This window comes from Lepidochelys kempii, chromosome 1 (genome assembly GCF_965140265.1).
Source record: "Lepidochelys kempii isolate rLepKem1 chromosome 1, rLepKem1.hap2, whole genome shotgun sequence".
In the NCBI taxonomy this organism is placed as follows: domain Eukaryota; kingdom Metazoa; phylum Chordata; order Testudines; family Cheloniidae; genus Lepidochelys; species Lepidochelys kempii.
In genome coordinates, this window is record NC_133256.1 from 261425315 (window position 1) to 261442434 (window position 17120).

A 17120-nucleotide genomic window follows, 5' to 3' on the forward strand; every position below is an offset into this window, starting at 1 on the left:
CATATAATATTATCAACCTCAAGCGCTAAAAAAACTTTAAAATAAGACATTTTTGGTTATTTTCATTTGCTTTTTGGGATGTGGGTAAATAAAAAAACCACGTTTAATAAAGTCTCGTAAGTTTGAAACCAAACCAATGATATTTAAATGCTTGGCGTTGACACAACTGTATGTTGCTCAGGTTCAGTAAGATGGAGTGTGGTTCCTCCCCCCACTGTGGGGCAGTCAGTCAAAGACACTCTCCGCTGGGAGGGCGAGCTGTTACACTTCAAGTGTTCAGCGTTATGCATAAGGCTCTATTGGGCACAAGTCTCTTTTAGTGACTTCAGTCCACCCCACGCGTTGAAAGCACACTTGTGCAAAGACTTGTCCCGAGCAAACGGATAAACAATTTGGGGAAGGGGAAAAAAATGTTTTTCACCCCAGATGGGACTCGAACCCACAATCCCTGGCTTAGGAGGCCAATGCCTTATCCATTAGGCCACTGGGGCTCCCACGAAGCGCAATTCTTCCTTCCTTCATTTCTCCCTTCATCCGACCCCTCCTCCTTTTAATGCACGCCGATTGGCCAATCTAGTAGCACGCTCCTGTGAGCTGTAGACAGGAAGCTGTGTGCACAGCCTTCTGGGACGTATCGTGTCTGCACACCAACGAGGCGCACTACGTCATGGGAACGGCCGCTCTCCTTGCACGGAACGCTGGGAAGTGTAGTTTTACCCGAAGGCCGTGGGGCGATGATGGCGCTGGGGGCGGTGCGTGGCCCTGGAACCTGGCCCCGACGTTGAACTGGGGAGGCCGCGGAGCAAAGCGGGCGGCCCCGCTGCGTGCCAGGACCACCACCGGGCGCCCGCCGCCGCGGCCGGGAGGTCGTGCCCCGCCCGGCGCCGCCCCCGGCTGCCGCATGCTGGGTGGCCCGTAAGGGGAGCAAGCGGCACCGCTGCTCCGCTCGCCCCCAACCCAGCCCGCTACCAGCCCCGGGCGGACTGAGTTTTCTGGGGCACGGTCAGCAGCTTCTGACGCGCGGGGTCGGGGTTAATTGATCACCCAAACCCGGGCCGACATTTCCCCGGGCTAATTGAAGGCTCGCCCCTCTGCAGCCGCAGGCGGGCTGGGCGAACACTGATGGGCCAACCGAAGTTCAGTGCAGGGCTCTTCTTCAGTGTCAGAAACGAGCAGATTAGCTACAGCCGGGGGGCGCGCTAGAGCAAAGCTGAGAACAAGACCTAGCGGCCCAGCACCGCCACCGTGTGCAGAGCCAGCCCTTGGGGGGGGAGAAGGGGAAGATAAGATGTAGTTTAACACCCCTGCCTTTACACGTTTATTTAATCATAGCTACCAGTCCTCCCCCCCGCCCGCTGGAGTTGAGAATCTTCCTCCCGCTCTGTCCCATTATTGCTGCTTGCAGGCTGAAGCTGAGGCGTTCTTCCCCCAACCGTGGGGGAATTGATCATGTTACCTGGCAGTGGGTCGCTGATGAAACTAACTTATTTGAACCAACACGTGGAATGAAGGCAGCTACAGCGGAAAGCTTAGATAGATGTAAATAGTCCAGTCTTTACGCTGCTGAGAAGTTATCTATCTCACAACCACACACACACTGCTAATATGTACATTCCTCTTTATTTAATACAGCACAGACACATGACACATACAAAAGAAAAATACACTCATGAAAAAGAACCCTGTCCCAATTAAGGACAGGAAACATCTACACTCAATTAAATAAGGCTCTTACTTTAGAACACAGGTCTGCTAGCTACACTTGGAATCTCAGAGCAAGCCTATTGCCAAAAAATCTCAGCACCCTGTTTAGGACAGTGAAAGTAGGAAGGGTCAGAACATGTTTGGGACCTGTGAGGCAGGTTCAGTAGATTCAGTTACCCCACTGGGATCTGCAAGAGTGAGTGCACATATGTAGTTAGGGGATAGCACTGCCTTCTCTGCAATTTTATCCTGCGGGACCAAAGCATGATAAAAGGAATTAAGTTCCACCAGCTATTCTTGCAGAATGTCAGATATGTGACCTGTCAAAAAAGAAACTGAACTGTCCTGCAAAAGGTAGGACAATAAACCTGAATATTTGGGAGGAAAGGGAAAACATCACAGTATCAAGGTGAAGAGTTTTATCAGGAACCTCCCAGGTGGACAAAGCACTGCCAACCACACTTGGGAATGCACACAGGAAACTCTAGCTTCCCAGTTAAATGGCTAGCATGTATTAAACTGATCAGCAAGCATACACATTTGGAACTGGTGCAGGCTTTTATGGCAGCAACTCCCCCATTTTCCTGCTCCAGTTCAGGATGGAAATTAAGCAGGCACCAGTTCCTCTGGCAAAGAGCCTTACATACTTTCTTTAAAAAAAACCCTAAAATAATAGAAAAAAAGGGAGACACGTGTATTTACAAAATCCATGGCTGGTACAGTACATAATTTTTAAGACACACTAAATGCTACAATCTTTCAGGTCCTGAGATTATTACAAAAAAAAATCAACTCAAAACTTGTGTTCAGGTCCAGTTTTATAAGGAGAGAGAAATCAAAAATCACTTGTTTAAAAATACAGTATCCCTTTAAGTTAGTGGAACGCATCTTTGTAAAAAAACAAAACCAAAGTAATTGGCACCCATCACCAATGAGTAGCTGGATTTGGTTATTCAGGCCCCTCTCCTCAAGGGCTGTTATACATGCTTCTTGTCACATGGGGGAAGCATTTTACAGGGGAGTTCATCAGATAAGCACATGGGCCTGCTCTTTCTTTCACCAAGCCAAGGGCTTTTCCCCATGTTCTGAAGTAAGCAGGTATTAAGGAGCAAGTAGACGTGAATTCGTGTGGAATAAAAAAGAAAAAAAAAATCACAGAATCCCCACTTCAAATATGTCTGCCATTGCACAGGAATTGTACATTCCCTTTCTTGGTATTAAGGAGGATCACAAAAGTCTGTATACTGACAGTTTCTTTTTAATTTAGTTGAGGCACAATAAGCACTTGCTTGCTATTTTTTTGTTCTAAACTTGGCAATGACAGTCAGGAAAGTACCCATGTAAAGGGCCTTCAGCCCCTCACTATACATAATCTACATTCTCAAGAGCACCAGCCAGCCAAGTAGAATTAAGCTGGTTAACTCTTTCATATATTTTTGAATGAAACAGTAAACCGGATACTGCAGCCTAAACCCTTTCACTGAGAGGACTCTTGCTGCAATTAGAATAAGCAAGTTTTAAGCTTGGAAGCTCTGCTGTTGAGCAAATGCCTTCACTAGGCAGAGGTAAAAGGACTCGCCCATGTCTGCTCACAAGGAAGAGTTCTAGTACAGTGCTTTCTCTCTCTGTAAATTAGAGCAACAGATACCCTCCTACTGTAGTACGCATCTTTGACTGGTAGCCTAGAAATTACCAGCATTCTAAGGATTACTTAACCACAAAATGCATTTGATCCCCGACCCTCAGGGGAAGGAGGCTGGACAAGGGAGACAAATCACATAGAAAGGGGACTAATTTAACTGCTAAAATATAACAATGCTCAGCAGAGACTTTTTGGGGGGAAGTAGAGAGGAATAATTAATTAACAGTGTAATGTATTTTACTTCTTTAAATCAATAGTCCTAAATAAATATGCTGGAGAGAAACAAATCCCAGTCTAAACCGTGAGAATGTATGCAAGAAAATTGCACAAATTGCTACAGCAAGATAGAAATACTGACTTTAAAACAGATTCATTACAGCTCTTGCCTCTGAGCTGGATTGTTCCGCTGTAACAAGTGCAACACTGAGCAGTGAAAAAGAAGGCAGTGGGGATCCCAATTCAGCCTCTATTTAGAAGAGGCTCCATTTATAAGAGATCCAGCCACTGACTAGCTAAAATCTCCCCTTAATTAAAAGCAGTCAGTTCACTAAACATTGCATTTACTAAATCCTATATTTCGGTGGTAGGAAGGGTACAGGAAATCAATCCCTCACCACCCAAAAGTGTAATCTATACATCCGATTGCTGTGGCTTCTTGGTCCAGTTCTGCAGAGCTGAATATTGTGCAACTATCTAAAAAGCTCTCAGAATCAAACTTATCACCAACTGGAGATTTTAGTCTCCCTTCAAAAGCCATTTCATTACACTTCTGATACTAGAGTTTGCACAAGAAAATGGGTTTTTTTTCTTTTTTTTTTTTGAATACAAAGTTCATTTTCCCTGTTAGAAAAAAATACTTTTTTGTAGTACAGACATTCAAAAACTATGTCCTGTTTCTTTGGGTAGAAGTTTAACATTTGTTAATGGGGGCAGGGTGAGGAGTGTACATAACACTGGAATATGTAAAGAATACTTATCTGCATAGTTGATATTCATGACTACTAATCAAACTAAGGCCTTATCTGGAAAAAGCTGAGAACACAAAACAGTTTTTTCCCCCCATAGGTGGAAACTAATCAGTTCCAAATAAGCTCTGGGTGTCATTAGTTATTTGGTTTATCTTAAACTTGGTAGTATCTCCCAACTTGTTTTGGTTGGACAACAGATCTTCCCCCTCACATCCTTTCTTTTGTTGTTGGGCAGTCAAGAACACTGTCAAAGTTAACCAAAGGTAGTGTATCCCACTTGTACTGGACACTTTCATTAGTATTAAAAAATTATTAGCAGCTTCCTGCTTTACAGCCAGAAGGGGGTGGTGAGAGAAAAGGAGAAGTTCCAGTTCATTTCTAGAAAGATGGAATAAGTAGCAAAAAGATTTTCTTCATTCTAAGAGTTGCTCTATAGAGTTACAGTTATCACGTTGGATACTAAAAATGTAGACAGACATCCTTTGCCTCAGCTAAGGAGAGTACAGCACAACTCAGGTAGGGGGTGCACACATGGCTGGAGGGCACCTTTGTGTTCCCCCCAGTCCTGGGACAGCTGCATGCCACGCTGGTCCCTTGGAGCAGATTCATAGATTCTTTAAGTTACTTCACCTACCCATAGCCCCAAGGGGCTATGTTAACAGCCAGAAATTGCTGGGTCTCAGGAAAGGTGGGTAAGCCAGCTTTGGGGCTGCTTTGTGCTGGCAGGATCACAGATTAGATAGATAGATTCATGATTTTCAACATATTAAAAAAAGCTTTTGGGTAAGTTAAAAACTAAAATTACGTCCATACCCTATTTTCTCTCACAAAACCAAACCCTGGTACTTGACAGCCCACCTTGCTCCCTAGATTAACTCTGCTCCTAATTAGGGAGGGAAGTTCTCAAACCTTGATCTGGTTTCTGGAAGGGGAAAGCCCACTCTTTCCTCCTCCACATTGCATCCAGACCAACCCTGTCACACTACCTAGTAGAAATACCGCACAGAACCACCATAGCCTACTTACGTTTGTTATTGTAGGTGGAGCAACATTCAGCATTAGTCAACATCTAATTTTGCTTTTGACTAGTCAACACTGATTTCTCTGAACATTTTTATAGAAATGCAAGCTAGACATCTGTTCAATTATTTTCAGCATATAGTAAAACCTTGCTAATTTGCATTAAATCACTTGACACCTATTAGCAGATTGCTTGTTATATAACAAGCAAAATTTAATAAACAAAGAAAATCTATGTTCATTTAGTTTGATCACTGTAGTTAAGATGTATTGTAATTCTTTATATTGCTAATCAGTAGATCTTCTACAAATAATGAAGTCTCTCAACAACATGACACCTTACTCCAATCTTTGCTAAGAGCTGGAAAAATGCACTTTTTCTGGTGTGTGATTTAAGCAGTTTGTGGATTATAACAAGGTTTTAAATTTTACTGAGACTAATTTGCTGAGAACAATATAAGGAAGCCCACTCCGTTCATCTATTGCATGCGAGAAAGTGGCACAACTTTGGTGAATTTAAGTACTAATTTAAGCTAGAAACTGATGGCATGACTAATGTCAGGCAGATGTGGATAGCACCATGCAAGCTTCCCTGTAATACATCTCAGTTCAGACTTGTTGCAACCTAGTATTTTAGCTGTCTCCTCTACTAAAAGGGCCATCAGTTGTGGGGAATTGTTCCAAACTCTAGGAGTGGTTATGAGAGACAGTCTAATACTTACAGGTAGACAGATTGAGACTACCAAACTAATTTCATCTGCGACCTAAACAAGATTCAAACATAGACCTCCAAAGGGAAGTACATCAAATTCCTTTCCCACTAAACTCCTCTCTCTCTCACTCCCCCCACCTTACTATACTGTCATCTGTGCCCAAATGTCCACCTTTCAGAAGGAAAACAGGATTCTTAGGAATACTGCTTTGTGTGTGAGAGAGCATACAGAATGAATGCCATGGTACAGCAGCTATAACTTATTACACACACACACACACACACACACACTTTTTACAAAAGGGAAAATAGTATAACAGCATAAAGTCATCTTGGCAAGTTTAAAATTTTTCTCCCAAATGCCTCCCAGCACTTTAGGATCTCTGAGAATAGTTTAAAGGAAGGGAGAGGGGAAAATAAAATAAAGAAAAGGCACTTAAACAAAGGACAAAGGCCTGAATCAAGTAAGTCATGGAGGGGTAACAGCCATTTCACCAGAGCTAGGACCAATCAGAATCTACCAACTTTTATTTTTAAACTTCTATAAAATTAAAATTGCATAAAGTGTTAATTAACCAGTCATTTACCTACCACATTTACCTTCTGGTTCATTTTAAGAAAACAAAACAGCAAGTGTCCCTATTGTGATCCCCATCTTAGCAAAAAATGGGGAGCTGGAGTCCGGGGTGTAAACCTTCCAGAGCTTTGCTTGACTGCAGGTGTTGCTTTTTCCTGCAATTCCATCTTCAAAGAAAGTCCAAAACTAAAATAGAAGAGGGATCACTGTGCCTTTAACAATGCACTCAAAAAAAAAATCAAACACCCCATCACTCCTAATCCATCTGTGGGCAAAAACTACTCCAAAAACGAACTGTAAACTAGATTAAAATTTGCTAATAAATACAGCCAAAAGTTCATTTTACAAATGTAGCAGCAAAAGTGAAAGTTAGTTGGAGTCTTAAGAGACAACCCCCAGAAGGTTATGGTTTGCACAACTGATGGCAGCTTGGGAGAGTTGAAGGATTTCTCTGCTTTCATGTCCTGGACCAAGTGGAGGAGGAGCGTGGAGGAAGTGTCAGGCAGTTGGAGTGGGGGAAAGGAACAAGACCCTGTGTGCCTGTTTCACCCAAAATCTATGCACCAAACAGCCTTGACAGGATTCAAACAAAAAGCAGAACCCAGGTTATTAAAAGTCACTTCTGATTAGCTGAAAACAGATGTTAAACCCACAGCATCCACTCATGACTTGGTGACTCAATATTACTAATTCATTTTAACAGCAAAATAATAGAGAATGATGGGCAAAAAATAACGATTTAGGTCATCAACATCTATCTTGGGGAGGCGGAGAACACAGCAATAATGATCCAAATTATTAGAAATTTTGCAGGTTGTGGTTCACCTAGCCTAGCTCCTTTCTCTATTTGCAAAGTTCCCAGAGGATTGAAAATTGCTACCTATGCCTTTTGGAGCTTTGGAACATGTAGCAGAAGGCATTACCCAAAGGGTTTTTAGCATCTAAAACCTGTGTTTGAAATTATTGCTTGCATTATTTGAGGCTCAGAGTGAGCTTGATAATCCAGCTCACGAACAATCCCCAAATTAAGGTCAGCTGCCCAGAAAGACAGCTCAACTGGCTCTTATTGCTTGTGAATACTGAGGGTTTAGTATGTACAACAGCTTATATATATTACCAAAGGCCCTTAAAAATAGTAACTCTTGAAAAACAGCTTAAACAACAAGTTGCTGTGCAAGAAGTGTATTAGTCTAATTTTGCACTGGGATGTTGCAGATATCCTTCACTGCACATCTGCTCATGCTCCCCCATTCTGCAAAGATCCCGGGAATTACTCTGTAGTTATCTTTTGACCTGGTCTTTCTGGGTTGAACAAGTGGAGCATAGAGAAGGCGTTGAAATACAGAATCTTTCTCCTTTGGGTCACTTGATTCCAAAGTGGCCCATAAGACTGGTAGTGACTAAAAATAGTTACTGTTTCAGTGGCCTATATGAAGTGAGTTTGTGACCTCAGTTCAGTTTCACATCATACAACTATTTCCAAAACTAGTACTAATATGCCTTCTTGTTACCATTCTCAACAAACAGGCCAATGATTGAATGGGCTGTGGAGACTGAATTCCCCTCTCAATCCTAGAGATGATGCTCTGCAAATGAGGCACACTTGCGGAAGAAAGGAAACTTGTGCTGTCATTGTCTGTGCTGTACGGATAAGGGGCTCCGATCTCCAGGACTGTCAATTGTGTACCTGTCACTAGATCTAGAATTTCACTTAAAAAAAAAAGTAGTATGGAAGTAAAGGATGGCAATATGAGCGAGACACTTTGAGGGAGGAAGTATAGAAGAGGGCAGAGTTCTCTTGGAGCGGGGGGTCTTTTCCACATATTGCTGCTGGGTGGCTCTCCACTTCAGCCCCTCAGCTACATGCATTATTAGAAGTGTGGTACGTTTGGCATAGGTCAAAGAATTCTGGCCTCACAGAATCTGCTTCCTTCCTCCCTTCCTGGGGTAAAAGATCACACAAAAGCAAAACTTGGATGCTACCCTCTGAATAGTTAATGGAGTCTTATGCCTTGGAGAATTTTCATCTGAGTAGGAATGCCAGGGTCTGTATGAATATATACACCCTTTTTGAAATTAACCTTGATGCTAAGAGTTGTAATTTTGTCTAACCAACATGCCACCTACAGAACACTTACATTAGCAGAAAAACACAATTTGCCTAGTGCCACAGGGGTGAAATTCAAAACCTAATGGATCTTATTTTGGTTCAATCTGTCCTTTACAGAAATTCCTTGTGCAAAATCCTTTATTGCTGGGCTCAACCCAACATTCATTTATTTTTATATGATATATACAATATATATTATTTTAAATTCATGTTTATATATAATTTATATATATAAAATTAAAGAGATCTAAATAGAAAAAAGAATTGTTGTCTGGTCTTAAGAAAAATAGTTCACATGTCAAAGAAAATGGAAAGCTAAAAGTTGGTCTAGCAAAAACACTAGAGATTTAATAGCCAGAGGTCAAAGTTTGTACTTGGAAGGTGTGAGGTGACGGTCAGTCACAAGTACAATCTCAGATCAGAACTACTGGAAAGTTCAAGACAGACTAGAATTCCAGCATCTTTGATCACAGGGATATACTGGATTTGCAACAGAAAGGACCTCAAATCAGAAACTGTGATATTCCAGATCAGAAGATCCCATACTTTCTTACTTTTACCTTGCAATTTCTGCCATGCTTTTCTTTCCGCTTATAGAAAGATGGGACTCAACAATAAAGTTTTAATCTAAGAACCTCTTCTATCCTATTATCAAAAGTGCAATGTGTGCTAAACGTTTCCTAAACATACAAACGGACTACCCAATATATTGCTATCCAAAAATGAAAGCCAGCCTTGCTGTCTTGTAATACCATGCAGGGCAGAGTTCAGGTCATGAGTACCCCAGGCCAGAAGGGGCCAGGAATGCTAAAGAGACAACACATTCAGCCCCAGGAGGAGAAAAGGCACCCCAGATTGCTTTTGAACGATTCCTCTTTGGCTAATGCTTGAAGCAGTATAACTTGGCTCTGAAGTAAACCACATCCAGCTCTCCTGAGCTCAAGGGTTCACTACCATGTCTAGCTTTTGAAAGTAGTTGGATGGAAGAGGGAACGGATCCAGCAAGGATGAGGAAGTGCCCTTGTGTTTTATGAAGGATGTAGATTCTATACGGTAATAGCAGAGATACACAAGGAGAACCAATTGAAGAAATGAAACAAGTTTAAGGGTGGAAAACCATAGTGTCCATCTTCCAAAAAAATTAGGTGTGGGGAGATAAGAATGCTGTCTGATCTGAAACAAAATTTAGATTCCATTTTATGTAAAAAAGACAGAATTTTTTCTTTAAATACCAAACATTCTGTGCTAAAATTAACTTGGGAGTAGAAACTAATGTAAACCGCTCTTTACTCTTCTCCTGCCTCTCCAACAGGATTCTCTCTTTGAAAGGGAGCTCTGCCTGGGGAGTAATGAGACTGCTTTAGCCACAGTACCCACAAAACCAAACAAGGCCTGTATTCATTAGGCTTTTCCAAAGAGGTAATGTTGGACAAATGTCTGTATCAGAAACTATCTGTGGAAAGTTTATTCTTATTTACGTCAGACTGCCCAAGCAGCAGACCGTCTCTGGTCTGTACTACGTAAGGTCCACAACCATATGATACACTCAGGGCCCATTTATATTCTTTTGCATTCTTTTGCAGGGCCCACTTATATTCTTTCAAATTGTTAAAGTGGGTGGCTTCCTACCTCCCAGGATAGATGGAGAAATTTACTCCATCGCTCTTCATGCTTCCTCCTTATCATTAGGCATTACCCAGAAAGTAAACATTGTGCCACTGTGGGTTTGACAACTGAAACTTGCCAGTCAGAATAGATTTTAAAAGGCTGAGTTTCTTTAGGTAAGCTCAAACTATGATCAATCTGCATGAAAGCCTTTCCTCCTTTTCCTCCTCTATTTGATCGAGTATTTTCTTTTTCTTCTTTCCTCCCACCACAGTGCTTGGGATGAGAGTATGTAAACATTGACAGAAACAGCAGCCCTGTGACCATGTAAGCACTTTCCCAACTGGGCAGATTCCATCAGCCAATCAGAACCGCTTCATGCTCCCTTGCTCATCCAGAAGTCACTGGGTTTTCCGCTGTAACTTAGTGTCCCCTTTACTTTGGCCTCCATCTGGAATTTGGGGGTGGGGGTAGAAGGGGGAAAGAAGAGGAACAAAGAAACACAGGTATAAAGTTCTCTTGTGATTATGTGAGTTACACTATAAATAAAGCAACCCGCACTGCAGAATACTGAACTGTGTTCCTGTTGGTTGCCCCAAATATGTGAATTCCAGCAGCTAGTGAGAGTGCACAACTGTGACTTGCAGTAAATGAATGTACTTGTTTGCACCAAAGGCTGTGACTGACTGATAAGTTGTCTACAGGATGTGGGCGGCTTCTGGTTATTTTTTAAAACTAAAATTTAAATTGGGGATGCCCAGCTCAAACACTACTATAATGTGCTGTCTTCACGGAGTGGAGTCCCTCATTATCTTCTCACCAACTTATTTAATTTGCATTAAAATTGTTGATGCTTAACACTCAGCACAATACACTATTCTTTCTTGAAATAACAGCTAAATTGTCATTTGGGAGAGTGCTAAGTCTAATCCTCAGGTGTCTCTAGTACTCTTTGCAATAAAGCACATAAAAATCAACCTATGGTACTTATTGCCACAAGGACTTATTGAAGCAAACAGATGAGTAAGAAAGGTTTAACTGCTTTCACAGGCTCTTGAAACAGCCTAAAACCTGTGGAGCTCAAATAAATTGGTTAGTCTTTAAGGTGCCACAAGTACTCCTTTTCTTTTTTCCTAAAACCTGTGGAGCTGAGCATTGTGTGGGTGGAATAAAGAACACTCCCAGCTCCACTCTGCCCACTTCAGACCCCCATTCCCTGTTTGAGCCACAACTCATGAAGTAGCCAAGAAAATTCCATGTCCTAAATTGCACGATCCTTTACAACTGTGGAATGATTTTTCAGCCATGCTGAGCTTGTGGACTGTAACAGGGTGTAGCAGGGTCCCCCTTGGTCCTGCCTGTGCTCTGCTCCGAAAACCACTCAGAGACCCTCAGGTTCAGCAATCACTGGTGCAGTTTATTTACTGGGTGCAATCCCACCACCTTCTCACTCTACACAGCTTGGGGTTTTCAGCCTTGAGGATTCCTTAGCCTCAGCACCCGGAAGGGAAGAGCTAGTGGCTTCCCTCTCTGGCTTCCCCCCTTCCTTCCTCTGGGTTTGTATATAGCCACAGGCTAATAGTCTGGCAGCTGTTTCCCCTTTCCCAATTAGGTGCAGGTTTCTCTAACCAGCTCCAATTTACCTCCCTTAATTGGAGCAGGCATGACAGAGGGCCACTGTTCTAGACCAGTTTTCAGAGTAGCAGCCGTGTTAGTCTGTATCCTTAAAAAGAGAAGGATTACTTGTGGCACCTTAGAGACTATCAAATTTATTTGAGCATAAGCTTTCGTGAGCTACAGCTCTAGACCAGGGGTGCTCAGACTTCATTGCACCGTGACCCCCTTCTGATCAAAAAATTACTACATGACCCCAGGAGGAGGGACTGAAGTCTGAGCCCACTCAAGCCCCACTGTCATGGGCAGAGGGGCCAAAACCCAAGCCCCACTGCCCCAGGCGGGGGTTCCAAAGCTGAAGGGCTTCAGCCCTGGGTCGGGGGGTCAGTAACTTGAGCCCTACCACCTAGGGTTGACCCTGAGCCCCAGCAAGTCTAACGTCAGCCCGGGCGATCCCATTAAAACGCGGTTGCGACCCACAGTTTGAGAACCTCTGCTCTAGACCATACTGCAAAAAAAAAAAAAAAAAAAAAAAAAAAAAAAAAAATCAAACTAATCCTCTCAGGGAAGGGAAAATATTTGTCTGAGCTAATCTGTCAGGAGTTTTCAACCTCCTGCTCCTATTGGAAGTATGAGGTGTTGTACGTATACAAAGGAATTACAGAAAAATCAAGAAGCTGGTAAATGGAAGTTCAGTGTCACCTCCAAAGGGGAAGAATGGCTTCACAAATAAGTCCCTCATTCATCTTGTAACCAATAAAATTATTTAATGGGTACTAATAATTCTGTTTCATTGCAATCTTTGGTCTCTAGCTTCCAGTGCAAGAAAGTTCACTACCTCCAAGATTTTTGACCTTTTGAGTCAATAGTAGTGACAATTTATGAATGAAAGACCCACCATTCCATTTCCACACATAAAACTGCAATAGCATGAGCACCATTTGCCATTACTGCAGCCTGAGAATATTCCAGCCACTTCCTTTGTTGTCTTCGTTATCTTCAGATCATCATCAATCTGGTCCCCAGTAAGGAAGCTGAAGCCCAGACAAATTCTCAGGCCAAAAACATAAATTTGGCCTTTAGGTTTTTAACTTCTGTGAAAGGGAGGAGGGGAAAAGGATTTCCTTACCTGTGTAAGCTTGCTGCAAATGAGCAGGCAGAGGTGAATGAGACAGTGTTGCTGCATGCTGGGCACCTGGCTGCAAACCCTTCAGTAAATCTGAATGAAATGAAAAGATTGGGGAAAAAAGCAGGAATTCAAATCCAATGTATACAAGAAGGCTGTCATGTTTAAAAACAGCAGCCTCTTATTTTCAGAGCTATGTTGATGGGCGCTACATAAATAACTAGATGCACATCAGCACATTCCCATTACTTGTTTTAAGCCATACCCCAAACCTTAAATGAGATATCAAGAATTACATGATAGCACTGTCACATGTGGGATAAAGGGCCAATGGGTTAACATCACCAAAAGCTGGTCCATTCAGCCATGGGTTTATTCAGTACCTGTGCTCAGGGCATGTTAGAGATGCAATCCTTCGGACTGTTTCAGTAAACAGAAAGGCCCTATTGCCTCCAATAATAATCCAAGTGGAAAATCTGAAGGCTTTTTCTACACTAGGAGATAATAAATCCTGTCTTGGTCAATATTCTCCCTTGCAGTTAAAAATGGTTCTAGTATCAGAGGCTCTGTGTGAGCTGCTACCGAGAGGAGCATGGTTCTGACCTAGACCAAGTGTCTCTGCATTACCAGTCTTTTGATTAATTGCTTTGTAAAACTTATAGCACAGAAACTACTGTAATAAAACTGTGTTCTCTCTTCTAAAAAGGTGGGACAAACTAATACAAAAAGTAAGTTCAAATCCCATTGTATACTATGAACATGTTAGTGCTGGTCATCATCTTGAAGAAAACTGACTAATTTTTAGAAACTGTGATTAATTTTTAGAATCATACACAATTACAGAATTATATAACACATTATAACACTGTACTTTGCCCAGTCCAACTTTAAAGTAACTCAAGCAATGGTGTTTCCATCACTTCCTTCCCAATTTGAGTTCGCAAGTGGTGAAGTAAGGACGCTGAATTACATTGCAGTGTGAATAACTAGCTTCACTTACTCTGAGCTAGGCTGTGGTGGAAAGCCGCTGAGGTAGATCCCGAGGTGGTTGTTACTCCAGCTGTGTCCGTCCCAAAGCCAAGCAGCTCCAAGGGAAATTGGAAGGGTACAGTCACAGGAACAAGGCCACCCAGCATCCCAAAAGGAGTCAATGGTGCAGATGTCACATTCTGATTGGTTACAGACAGGGGTGATGTCATAAGCGTCAGAGGTGAGGCATTTGCCAGTAATGATGCTCCTGCTGTTGACTGTACAGAGACAGGGGTTACAAATAACAATAAGCAATTTTTTGAAAGTATTACTGTAGCACCTAGGAGCCCTAGTCATGGACCAGGACCCACTGTGCTAGGTGCTGGTGCTGTACAGACACAGAAAAAAAAAAATCAGTTCCTGATCCAAGGAGTTTACAATCAAAGCCGTACTGAGACAAAACCAAGAACAGAAAGTTAAAAAAATTTAAAGAATTGAAATGTTTGTGTTATATCTGGTGTTCCTTAAAATACCAAGCTTAATTCCTTAAAAGTATCTGCTATCAATGTTTGAGTTTTTCCTCACATTCTTGGCTTGTTATATAAGCACAATTTTCAATTTTATAAGATTCAGGCATAATAACATTCTTGTTCATCTCTTGTGATTGCCTTCAGTCTAGGCATAACACCATTTCTTTGCTGGTTGTACATGAGAAGGAGGGTAATCAGAGCTCTAAAGAGGAAATTTCCCATTAATGTTTTGCATTGTTATTTTTAATCTAGTAAGAGTAGCTCTGAATTTTTTGGAGATGTGGAACCTCTTCCCCTTCAAAATATATACTTTAAAAACACTGAGTACACTAGTAGATTTTTTATTTCATAACAAGATGTTTACAATAAGGAGTCCTGAAAACCACAACTATATTTAAAAATGGCTCCATTTCAAGAGATACATGGCACTGCAAATAAGTGGCCATAATCACACTAATGAGAATTTCAGAGGGAAGGCAGAAAAAAAAAATCTTGCTCAGAGAAAATATAATCTCTGCATACCATCTGATATCCAAATTACATTTGTGTTAATTTCATCTCCAGGATGGATAAAGAAGAGCCAGGAATATTCAGAATATTCCAAAATGCATTAATTAGCCTGCCATCTAAATACCAGCAACTGTCCAGCTCATTCACCAATCTTCCTCCTTCACCAAATAATTCTTGTTCATTCAAGAATCAAGGTAAAAAGGAAAAACAAAAACAAAAAACAGGAGAGCCTGTCTGAATGGAAACCAACATGGACATGTAACAGGCATCTGAGTCACAGACATGTACTGAATATAGTACGAGGAAATAGGGTGTTTTCGAATAGTAAACTTGGATTAAATACATAATAGTTTTAAAAGGTGAACTGAGATCACCAAGATGTAGGGGAAATCTCCTTGAATGTTAGTAGAGACTCTGGTAGGAGAAACCAAGTGAGGACAGTTCTTGACAGAATGGTGAAAGCTTCTGCTAACTACATCAACAACAAAACTAAGATGAAGGTGGTTAAAGAAAATACAAAGCAAGCAAGTGGAATGCTAGCATACCTGGTGTCCCAGAAGGACAAAGAAATAAGCCTGATTGTTTATGGAAAGCTTTATTTCTACTAATTCATTCGGACTAGCCTTAACAGTGAAAGATCCTAACTAGATGGAGACCTACTGCATCCCACAAGAAACAACAAACAGGGATAACAATTGCTTTTCATAAAAGAAAGTACAATTCCTGCTCTGGAGTTGTCAAGGTTCTTTCCCCACTCTGACCTCTAGCGTACAGATGTGGGGACCTGCATGAAAGACCCCCCTAAGCTTATTATACCAGCTTAGGTTAAAAACTTCTCCAAGGTACAAACTTTGCCTTGTCTTTGAACAGTATGTTGCCACCACCAAGTGTTTTAAACAAAAAACAGGGAAAGAGACCACTTGGAGACGTCTTCCCCCAAAATATCCCCCACAAGCCCTACACCCCCTTTCCTGGGGAAGGCTTGATAATAATCCTCACCAATTGGTACAGGTGAACACAGACCCAAACTCTTGGATCTTAAGAACAATGAAAAAAATCAATCAGGTTCTTAAAAGAAGAATTTTAATTAAAGATAAAAGAATCACCTGTAAAATCAGGATGGTAAATACCTTACAGGGTAATCAGATTCAAAACATAGAGAATCCCTCTAGGCAAGACCTTAAGTTATAAAAAGACACAAAAACAGGAACATACATTCCCTCCAGCACAGCTTATTTTACAAGCCATTAAACAGAAGAAAATCTAACGCATTTTCTAGCTAGATTACTTACTAACTTTACAGGAGTTGTAAGGCTTGCATTCCTGATCTGTTTCCAGCAAAAGCATCACACAGCCAGCCAGAACCCTTTGTTCCCCCCTCCCCTCCAGATTTGAGAGTATCTTGTCCCCTCATTGGTCATTTTGGGTCAGGTGCCAGCGAGGTTACCTAGCTTCTTAACCGTTTACAGGTGAAAGGGTTTTCCCTCTGGCCAGGAGGGATTTTATAGCACTGTATACAGAAAGGTGGTTACCCTTCCCTTTATGACAGGAGTCTTTAAAAATAACCCATATATCATATGCAAAATCACTTAAGTCAACTGTTTACTGCCTATATAATTATAATCACCAGTTCTCCAAAGACACAGAAGTCATATGATAATTCCCTGCCATTGCACAGGCCTTAGGCATTGGTGCACCTCGGTCCCTCCTATTCTCTGCCTATGGCACATGGTCTAATTTTGGTTGTTGGCTTTAGTGTGTGAGTGTTGGTGGCCTGTGATATATAGGAGATCAGGCTAGATGATCTGGTGATCCCTTCTGACCTTAAACTTTATGACTCTAATCTCTTCCAACTGTTCTCTTGTGAAATGTCTGAGAAACAGAGCTGAGCTTTCTAGCACATTCAAAAGTAAACAAATCCAGGCTCTGGCAGAGCAAAGGGCAGGGAAGAACATTCTGGGACTGAAGACATATACAGAGAGAGTTCCAGCTCAAGTGCCTCTGATCTCACCTACAGCTGCAAGGTACAATGA

At 41.8% G+C, this 17120-nt stretch overlaps 1 protein-coding gene and 1 non-coding gene across 5 annotated transcripts in view; both read right to left on the bottom strand.

Annotated features, from left to right (window-relative positions):
• Positions 1-418: 418 nt before the first annotated feature.
• TRNAR-CCU (transfer RNA arginine (anticodon CCU)) lies at positions 419-491 on the bottom strand. Its single transcript has one exon. It is a non-coding gene; the product is annotated as a tRNA-Arg (tRNA).
• A 6065-nt stretch (positions 492-6556) lies between these two features.
• The window catches only part of UBN2 (ubinuclein 2), a 103234-nt gene continuing 92670 nt past the window's right edge, over positions 6557-17120 (bottom strand). For all 4 annotated transcript variants that reach the window (XM_073327286.1, XM_073327287.1, XM_073327285.1 and 1 more), the window contains 3 exons: positions 14079-14325; positions 13082-13171; positions 6557-10789 (listed from right to left, as the gene is read on the bottom strand). In XM_073327286.1, coding sequence (XP_073183387.1) covers positions 10740-10789; positions 13082-13171; positions 14079-14325 — 387 coding nt within the window. In that variant the 3' untranslated portion in view covers positions 6557-10739. The remainder of the gene's footprint in view (positions 10790-13081; positions 13172-14078; positions 14326-17120) is intronic.